We start from the raw sequence: 10193 nt of genomic DNA, 5'->3' as shown, positions 1-10193 counted from the left end.
CAAAAGTAGGAGTCCTAAACACTGCAACAAGTTTTCTGAAGAACATCTGTAAAAAATGTACTAATTTGATCTGATGTGCCACTAGTAACACTAGGATTTCTGGAATGTTTGCAACCTGAAAGTGTTCAAGCACAAAATAATTTGCAGATATCCATGACTGCACTCACATGCCCAAATAACATCTGTAAAATATGTCCATAAATATGCGTATTTATGCACATTTAAGCCTGAAAATCCATTTAATGGATTCCATTTAATCCACATGTCCTTAAAGCAACAGAAATATGTACTACAGCATTGCCTCTGATCCTGAAGCCTGTACTGCAAAAATAGGTTTGAGATCCTCTTTACAGATGAGAATATTAAAAGAAGTTGAAAGGGCTTCAGGAGGGCAGGGAATTCTGTTTCCATAAGTGGTGTTTTAAGTTGTTGGTTTCTTGAAATTACCCCTCATGCAAATATTTTCATGTGGATTACTCGGAATTATCAAGTACCCAGAGCTGCTTGATATACATTGTTTTTAATTTAAAAAAAATACTGTTATTTCTATTCAGCAGCTTTATAGTTAGTTGAGGAGTAAAATTATTCAGGCAAGTCTGAATCACTGTGATTGATTCAGCCATCTTCAAATGTAAGTAAAATAAACCCTTTTCACATTTTAAACCCTGACCTCTATTATTTGGCGTGGGGAGACTTACTAGGTCAGAGTTACGCCTTTCAGCATGTGATTAAAACATGTCCATGGATTTTGTAATACAATCCTTTAGCAATCTGGCAACATTTCTGGCTTTGTTAGCTGGGGCATTGCTTAGGAAAGTTCCTGTGCAATACTGCTGTGGTCGGATCCAAAATCCTTTGGAAACAATAGAAAGGCTTCCAAGGGCTTAAGCCACAGACAAGTGAGGCTCACAAAAAGGCTGAGCCCAAGCAGGTGAAGCAGGAGGCAAACACTGGTGGGAAATTGCAGTGTGGCAGATGCCAACAGGCTCTCAAGCCCATCTCAGTTGTGGCCTGGAACCTGCTTTTAATTCCCACAAGTGGGAGGGGCGGGAAATGCCCCTGTTTCAGACAGGCAGATACTGTTACACATTGAATTCAATTTAGTTGGTTGTTTTGTTGTTGGTTGGGTTTTTTTTGTTTTGGTTTGGTTTTTTTTTTGTTTGTTTGGTTTTTTGGTTTTTTTTGTTTTTTTTTGTTTGTTTGTTTGTTTGTTTTTTTAGCAAAAATCATAGAATTGTAGAATGTTCAAGGGTTGGAATGGACTGTAAAGATCATCTAGTCCCAACCCCCCTGCCATGGACATGGACCCCTCTCATTTGACCGTGTTGCTCCGAGCCCCATCCAACCTGGCTTGGAGCATCCACAACCTCCCTGAGCAACCTGTTCCAGCATCTCAGCAGCCTCACAGTGAAAAACTCCTTCCTAATATCTAACCTAATTTCCCTGTCTTTCAATTTGTACCCATTAGTCCCTGTCCTATCACTACAGTTCCTGATGAAAAATCAAGGCAGCTTGTTTCCATTACTCCCTGTATCTATGGCGTCCATGATAATGCACAAGGAAGGAAAGAGGATTTAAAAGGAAAATGCCTTTTTTTTCCTGTGACCCTAATCTAAGGTTGTGCATCGGCTCAGACAGGGCTTGTGCATCCCACTTGAGAGAACTGGGAATTCTGATTAAAGCTCATTAGTCCTTCAGCACGCTCAGCCATCCCCAGACAGTGCAGATCAAGGCTGCAGCCGTGGGGAAGCGCTGAGGGACCAGGCTGGGCCCTCCCGAGGGGGCAGCAGCACAGACGCGCCTTTTCATGGCTGGCAGAGGATCCCTGTGACGAAGCTTTAGGGGCACGATGGGGACACGTGGAGCCGAGGCACTCCCAGGACCAGGCCCACTGCCATCCCACCATGTGAGCCAGCAGTGTGCCCAGGTGGCCAAGAAGGCCGATGGCATCCTGGCCTGGGTCAGGGACAGTGTGGGCAGCAGGAGCAGGGAAGTGATCCTTCCCCTGTACTCAGTGCTGGTGAGGCCACACATGGAGTGCTGTGTCCAGGCCTGAGCCCCTCAGTTCAGGAAGGATATTGAGGTGCTGGAGCAAGTCCAGAGAAGGACAATGGAGCCAGTGAAGGGGCTGGAGAGTAAATCCTATGAGGAGTAGCTGAAGGACCTGGGAGGGTTCAGCCCGGAGGAGGCTCAGGGGAGACCTTGTGCCCTCTACAGCGATATAGCCAGGTGGGGATTGGACTCTCTGCCAGGCAGCAAGGGACAGGACGAGAGGAAACGGCCTCAAGTTGCGCCAGGGGAGGCTCAGGTTGGACTTCAGGAGAAATTTCTTCCAGAAAGGGCGATTAGACACTGGAAGGGGCTGCCCAGGGAAGCGGTGGAGCCACCTGCCTGGAGGTATTTAGGGAAAGACTGTGGACGTAGCCCTCAGTGCCATGGTCGAGCTGAGGTGGAGTCACCGGTCCCAGGCTGGACTCCGGGATGATCCCAATTCCCTTCCCAACCCGATGGATCCCGGGATCCACCGCCCGCCGCGCGCGCCCCGCGCATGCGCCTAGCCCCGCCCCCCGGGCGGGCGCGCGCACGAAGATGGAGGCGGCGGCGCGGGGGGCCCGGGCGGGCCGGGCGGGCGCGGGGCGGTAACGCTCGGGCCGCCCTCCCTCCTCCCGCCCCCTCCGCTCCTCCAGCCGCGGGAGAGGCGGCTCCGCCTGCCTCCCCCCCCGCGCAGGGCATGGCGGCGCCGGGCCCTCCGCGGCTGCCCCGGCTGCGGCTGGGCCCGCGGCTGCGGGCCGGGCTGGAGGTCGCGCTGCGGGTGCCGAGCCTGTTCCTCATCGACGCCATCTTCAACTCGGCGCCGCTGCCGGGCGGCTCCGTGGGCGCCGCGCTGCTGGGCGCGCTGCTGCGGCTGCTGGGTGAGACACCTGCCCTTCCTCCCCTCCCCGGGCACCCACCGGCCCCGCTCAGCCCCGGCTCCCCGGCCCTTGGTTCCCGCCTGCTCCCGGCTCTCTCGGCCTGTCTGTCCCTTTCCCTGACCCCTTCCTGCCGCCGCCGAACCGCCCGGGCTGGATCATCACCTCGCCCGCTCCGTGCCCGCTTCCCCACCCCGTCCTTCGGCTCCCTTCACCTCCTCCTGCCCCCGGGCCGGTGCAGGGACCCGGCCGGGGGCTCAGGGTTGTGACAGCCCCCCATTTCCTCCGAGGGCTTCCACGACGGAAAACATGTGAATTAGCGGGAATAGGGGTTTCTTGTGGTTTCGGGGTTTTTTTTAAAACACGTTGGGTAGCGTGATGCCTTCCTGAAATGTGGTGTTAAATCCCTATTTTAGCAACAGCAGTTCAGAAATGCCGGGAATTTGGCTCCCAAAGGAAAGAGAAGCCTCTTGAAACTTGCTAATGGTTATTTTTAAGCTTTTTTTTTTCCTTCCCCGGGAGGAAGGATGAAAATCTCGGGTATAATAACTAGGTGATGCTTTGTTCAGCACTGGTTTTTATCTGGGGTTCGTACGTAGCCCGGGCTGAGCGGGAGCCCCGTTCTGTGAGCTCTGTGCAGGTGACGCGGCGTGTCACGCCTTGGAGCTGGCGGTCCTGAGGCAGGGAGGAGAGGAAAACGCAAAGCACAGCAGGTTTGTTTTGGTTTGGGTTTGCAGGCCTAAGACAGGATGATTTTTGCGTTTTGTTTGACGTTTATAGTAGAAGAAAAAACAGGAAGGAAATAGGTGGTGCGGCTGTTGGGGCAGGAAGCAGAGAAGAGAGGCTTAAAGGAAAGGTGCCCGGTGAGAAGAAGTGGAGGGGAAAAGTAAAGGATAACATTATAGCAAGACAGCAGGGGAGAGGAGAGCGAAGGGAGGAGGGAACAACACAAAGCAAGTGTTTCATTTGGTTTTTTTACGTTTATTACCAAAGCTGCTGTGGTAAAGGGTGTCGAGGGAAGTCGCTGCTCACGTGAGGAGGCCCTGACGTGCCTCCTTTGCCTGAGGGACAGCTCTGGGATGGGGAGGAGGGGTTCTTCCTCCCTGCTTCCCATTTCCTTGACCCTTTGTTTCACACTTATGGAATTGCTAAGAGAGCTTGCCGCTGATAATTCCTTTTTTAAAAAAAATGGCACTGGAGTGGCACAGCAAATTAATTTTAGGAGTACTTCATGGTGTGATCCAGACGCTGTAGGAAGTGCCTTGAAATTAATCCCACCCACGTAAATGAGAGTGGTGGATGTGTTATTCAATGATCTCTCTGAAGTGTGTGATACTGGGATTAACAGATTAAGGCACTTTTGAGGATTGCATTTATATGATCACTTTTCGGGAAGGGGTTGGGTTGAGCAGTCGGTTATTTCTGCCTTCTGCAAAAAAAGCTGTGGAAGTGCTTTATGCCAAGAAACTTATCTTGTACATTTAGACAAGTGGTCTGTGGTTCTTGGCTTTGCAGAATTGAAGAAAAATTAAAATGTAACCACTTAAAGATGATGTTAAGACCTGCCATGTGGTTCAGACAATAGAGTGCTTTTGTATCTATTTTTTCCTCATCTGAATTTAAGGATTGCAGGTTTGGGGTTTTGCTGCTGTTAAGAAACTGAGTAGTTATTTTGGATCATTCTGTGTTTAAATAGTGGGGACATTGTCCTTTTAGTTACCATTTGCAGGTGTTGAAAGACTGATCCAAATTTTTCCCATACCACAATATTGTTTAGCACAGGATAAATGCACAACTTGTCCTGCAGATACTAAGATTGGAGCTCTGGAGAAATTGATGGCTTTTGTGGGTGATGTTATACAGTTCTGAATATTCTGGGAGTACAGTTCTTCAGGAATGCTAATAGAGATCTGCGTGGGTGCTGCGTTTTATGGCAGGATTCCTTGGTCTGATTCTTCCATCACTTATTTTCTACACAAGTACATAGATTTACTCACAGCACAAAGCCGAGTTCTACAACTGGAGTGCATTTTTTCTTCGGTCAGTTTTGATTAACCTTGCTTTGTCCCCAACAGAGTGTTTACCTTTCCTATCTTTGCATGGGTTTAAGTATCTTGATTCCAGCAGAACCAACCCCCTAGGAGTGACTGTTACCTCAGACAGCAGTCTCTTCTCAGCGAGGACACTGGATTTTGGGAGGGGTACTATAAACACTGTAGTCTGCAGAAAGATGTGGAGCAAGTAGAATGAGTGGAGCTAGGGAGAAATAACCTGGCATTTCCACATGATCGAAATGCTGATGTGTAAAGATAACTGCACCCTGCAAGTGACCAAAAGTCAAATGGTAGGTAGTGGGGCTGCCATAAAGATACTGCCAAATTGCAGGAGTTAAAGGGAAAAAATGAGAGGGAGAGATTCATTGCAACACAAGACATTATTTTAAAAGTGAAGGATTTGTGGTTTGGTTCAGTGCTGTTCGGAGGCCATACTGGGACAGCTGGGGATGAGATGACACAGAGGAGCAGGGAGGATGAGCAGCAATATATACAGAAACATGAGACAAACCTTATCAAAGGAGGAACTGCAGCATTTCCTAGCAGAGGGAAAATGGGAAAAGGTTTAGCTTGGTGAACACTTCGCAGGGCAGGGGGAAGTCTGGTGTCAAGATGGACTAAGTGACATAAATGGAGATGAATCAAAAGAGGAGTGCTCACCTCCCCTTCTGAGATTTAAGTTACTCCTTATGGTCTTTTGAGGCTCCTTTTGGGGAGTCTTGACTTTTCCCCACAAGTGTTAACAGAGAAATGCTTTACCTTTTGTTAGTCCCTCTTCAGAGGAATCAGTAGGTCGAGCTGCTCTATTGACTCACTGTAGTACTGTTTTTAGGGCCTTGTATGTGAAATGTCAGTTTTAAGATGACCTGTAGTATCTAAATACAGCCTGTTACTGCCACTGCAAGGCACAAAAATAGGTTTTGTTAAGGCGTTTCAGAGCAGCCTGCTCAGTGCAAAATGCATCTCCTTTGGCTCAGATGATCAGAATTACATAAATAACGACCTTGTACAGCCATGTGAGCTTTTTGTGTGACTTCCGAGGAGAGGCAAAGGCTATGGACTTAGCAGTGTTGGCTTTCCCAAAGGTGTCTGTGGTGGTTAAGTATGATAAGGCAGTGAAACCACCAAGCTTATTTTGTAAAAAGTACTGAACTTTCCCTGGAAAAACTGAGCTACCATAAAAGGTGTTTTCTGCAAAATGATGCAGGACTTTCCTCAGTCCACTTCACAAGGTTACCAGGTTAATGATTAGTTAAGGAGAATGTGTTTATATCAGCCAGTGCTGCTGGCAAGGAATACTGTTAAGGTGCATTAATGACTTTATTTGTAGTCTGCCTTTTGCTGTTGATTCATGTTGACCCCTCCCTTCTTCTCAGGCCTCCAGGCTGTGGGATTTTTTTTGTTGTTTGGGTGTTTTGGGTGTATCTTTGTTACTGTTTTTATGGTGGTGGAATCTAATGCTGCTTCTTAACCAAGATCCTATGGCTTAAAGTATTTTTTAAACACTTGATTAGGGTAGATTTAGAACAATCTAAAATCCAATCGTCAGCAAAGACTGATGCTATTCTGCAGTGGAAAAAGGATTATTTGTGATTTCATTAGTTTTAGTCTAGAGATTGAAAGCAATTTACAGTCAAATATAAATTGTAGAAATTGCAATCTCACCAAACTGGTTTGGATGGGAAAGCAGTTGCGTAGAGTGGAAGCTGACCAGGAAGTCCAAAAGAAAGGCAGAGTGTTTCCTGAAGAAGAAAATGTTTAAGGAAGTGGATCTAGTGATGAGTGCTGTTTAACACCTCTTAAGGCAGAGCCCTGACCTATGTAGTACACAGTGATGAAATTCATAAGCTACTCCACAGAAGTTTACTGCAGGGACATGTAATCCCAAGGTACTGTAATTGCTCTGAAAAGGTTTCTCCTAGGAAGGTGCAGTCACGGTCAAGATGTGTTCATGGTCAGTAAGAGGGAGGGTTTAGCAAACAGGAATTTCAAGGTCTAAATCTGACTTCTAACAAGACAGACAAGTTTGCATTGGCAAAGAGGCAATTGGTGCAGTTCTGGATTCTGTGTACAAAATCTCTACACTGCGGAAGGTCTTCCCCATGCAACTTTTGTTTCAGGATGCCTTGCCAGAAATGAGAGCAAACCGAAGGGAAATGGAAGATGACGGCCTTTCCCCCAGCAAACCACAGCAACTTTTCACTGTTTTCCCATTAAAGGGTTTAGCTAAACTGTTTCAGTTACTATCTTTAGTACTCCAGCTTAGACAGCTGTAGTTGAGTGACTTGCTCAAGTGAATTAGGGACTTAATTTTACTCATTTATTATGAACCCGGCGTGTGAAGGTGGTGCCATATCTGGTTGGGTTATTTCTGTTTTTAGAACTTGTCTACCCTCAGATTTCAAGACTGAGGCTGAAAGGCTGGGAGGTGTCACTGCTCTAATCTGAAACTGCAGGTGAACTTCATAGTAATTGTGGCTTAGAGCTTGCAGTGGCTTTGCATCACAGCTGTAGTGCACAGATGTTAAATGAGAGATTAACTTGTGCTCTTACCTGTTCTCTGGAAAGGGCACCATTGGTAATGCAGAATTAAAAGTGACTAATGGGGGGTGATACATTAAATAAATGTAGCTCCAAAGCTAATAGGTTAAAATTATGCTGTTGAATTTCTGCTGAGAACTAAATTATTTCAATCTGGTTTTAGGTGTCTTTGTATCCAGTGTTGTTCTGGTCTTACAACAGCGAGCACTTTTCAAGTTCTATATGATCGCCTCGGCGTTCCTGCTGGCTGCGACCTCAGTGTTGGTGAATTACTATGCTTCTTTGCACATAAACTTCTACAGTGCCTACTACACCGCCGTGTTCGGAATTCAGATCTTCCCACATAAAGGACCTTCACTATGGATGGCACTTTCCATCCTTCAGCTGACCTTTGGGATTGGATATGTTACATTGCTAAACATGCAGTCCATATACTCTCAACTCATCATCCTGGATATACTGATTCCTGTAATTGGCTTGATTGTTGAATTACCTTTAAATGTCCGGCAAGTCCTAGTTTTTATTTCAGGCCTAGTTCTGACACTAAATACCACAGCCATTTTAGTTACCAAAATCAAATGGTTCTATTACTCGGTACGATATGTTTATCTGCTGGTGAGGCACATGTATCGCATTTATGGATTACAGCTATTGATGGAAGATACATGGAAAAGGATTCGGTTCCCAGCTGTACTGCGTGTCTTCTGGCTAACAAGACTTACAGCACAAGCCGTGGTATTAACATATGTTGTAAAGATGGCTGAAAATAACACAGAAGAAAAATTCTTCTTGATATCGTGGGATAACTGTTGGGAACTGATTTGCAGCCTGATCATAAGTGGCTGTGACTCTACTTTAACTGTGTTGGGCATGAGTGCCGTCATTTCCTCAATAGCTCATTATTTGGGCCTTGGTATCCTGGCCTTCATTGGATCGACAGATGAGGATGACAAAAGGCTTGGGTTCGTAGCACCCGTCTTGTTTTTCATTTTGGCTCTGCAGACTGGTTTAAGTGGACTGAAACCAGAAGAACGATTGGTTCGCCTGAGTCGAAACATGTGCCTTTTGCTGACCGCAGTCCTGCATTTTATCCATGGAATGACAGACCCCGTGCTGATGTCTCTCAGTGCCTCCCACGTGTCGTCGTTTCGCAGACACTTTCCTGTACTGTTTGTCTCCGCTTGCCTTTTCATCCTTCCAGTTCTGCTCAGTTACATCCTCTGGCACCACTATGCACTAAATACTTGGCTTTTTGCAGTCACAGCGTTCTGTGTAGAGCTTTGCCTAAAAGTAATAGTTTCTATCACTGTTTATATATTGTTTATGATTGATGGCTACTATAATGTGCTATGGGAAAAACTTGATGATTATGTCTATTATGTTCGCTCAACTGGCAATATTATTGAGTTTATATTTGGGGTGATCATGTTTGGGAATGGAGCTTACACAATGGTGTTTGAATCAGGAAGCAAGATTCGCGCTTGCATGATGTGTCTGCACGCGTATTTCAACATCTACTTGCAAGCCAAGAACGGCTGGAAGACTTTCATAAATCGCCGGACTGCTGTTAAGAAAATAAACTCACTTCCAGAGGTGAAGGGAAACCGGTTACATGAAATAGATGATGTCTGTGCAATCTGCTACCACGAGTTCACCACCTCCGCGCGCATTACCCCCTGCAACCATTACTTCCACGCACTTTGTCTCCGGAAGTGGCTGTACATTCAGGACACGTGCCCGATGTGCCATCAGAAAGTGTATATTGAGGAAAAAGACAGTACCAATATCTCTAACAACAACGGGTTTGTAGCACCAAATGAAAATCCTGTACGGGTTGCAGAAGAAGCTGCTGATGCTGAAAATGAATTAAATGAAGACAATGACAGTTCTGACAGTGATGAGGAAGACGGCGACTGTGTGGCACAGCACTTGAATGAGACTCTCAATGTTGACTCTAACTCTCTTGGTGATTAAGATTTCTTTACTAAGCCGTGAGGTATTTGTTTAAGATTGACTTCAACAGAATAAAAGTATCACTTTGTAGTTATTGTACTTAAGCACAACAGCAGTATCTCAATGTTGAGTCTGTGAATGGTGGTTGTTTACTGTGGTGTGTGCTACTGTAAATATACCTCTAATTTTTGCTGGTCTCTTTCATGACCACCTTAAAGTTATGTACATTATTGTACATGGAATAAAATGTTTTCACATTTTTAAGATGGTTGGGAAAACACTCTTTAATTGATGTAGTGATAATGCTGTGCCAAAGACTGTATACCAGTAATCCTGATCAATGTCTTCTGGATGCAAATGAAAAATACTGGTGAAAACAGACTGTTCAGCGGGTCAAATAGGAAATGAAAACCCTGAGCCAAAGCAGCTTTACTTATAAATTCAGTATTAGCAGAGCTTTATTGCGAAAAACTAGTGAGCTGTGTTTTTAAAAAAATAAAATAATTAAAAATTTAGGTTGGTAGACTTAATGTTACAGCATTTGCGTATGTGGAACAAAAGGCAGCACTGCTGAGCTTTCTGGGGAAGCAGCAAAGCACATGCCATGGATGTGTTCGACCCCTCTGAACTGCAGCAGTGGCTTGAAGTGCTCAATGCACGAACACAGCAGCCTGGTGCTCATCCTGTGCTGCATCCAGGTGTTAACAGGAATTGCAGGCTTGGGCTGGCCTTGAAC

At 46.0% G+C, this 10193-nt stretch overlaps 1 protein-coding gene across 1 annotated transcript; it reads left to right on the top strand.

Moving 5' to 3' along the window:
* The first annotated feature begins 2565 nt into the window (after window positions 1-2565).
* RNF139 (ring finger protein 139) lies at window positions 2566-9721 on the top strand. Its single transcript, XM_050314056.1, has 2 exons — window positions 2566-2912; window positions 7668-9721. The coding sequence occupies exons 1-2, from the start codon at window positions 2732-2734 to the stop codon at window positions 9476-9478; spliced, it is 1992 nt and encodes a 663-aa protein (XP_050170013.1). The 5' UTR covers window positions 2566-2731; the 3' UTR covers window positions 9479-9721.
* Window positions 9722-10193: the final 472 nt, after the last annotated feature.

Source organism: Myiozetetes cayanensis, unplaced genomic scaffold (assembly GCF_022539395.1).
Source record: "Myiozetetes cayanensis isolate MyiCay16 unplaced genomic scaffold, myiCay2020 scf1, whole genome shotgun sequence".
NCBI classification, from domain to species: domain Eukaryota; kingdom Metazoa; phylum Chordata; class Aves; order Passeriformes; family Tyrannidae; genus Myiozetetes; species Myiozetetes cayanensis.
This window is presented reverse-complemented; position numbering and strand designations above follow the sequence as displayed.

Excerpts from the sequence above, each read along its gene's own strand:
- RNF139 (XM_050314056.1), top strand. The coding sequence starts at position 2,732 with ATGGCGGCGCCGGGCCCTCCGCGGCTGCCCCGGCTGCGGCTGGGCCCG. Across the intron at positions 2,913-7,667 it reads CGCGCTGCTGCGGCTGCTGG|GTGTCTTTGTATCCAGTGTT; the intron begins GTGAGACACCTG and ends ATCTGGTTTTAG.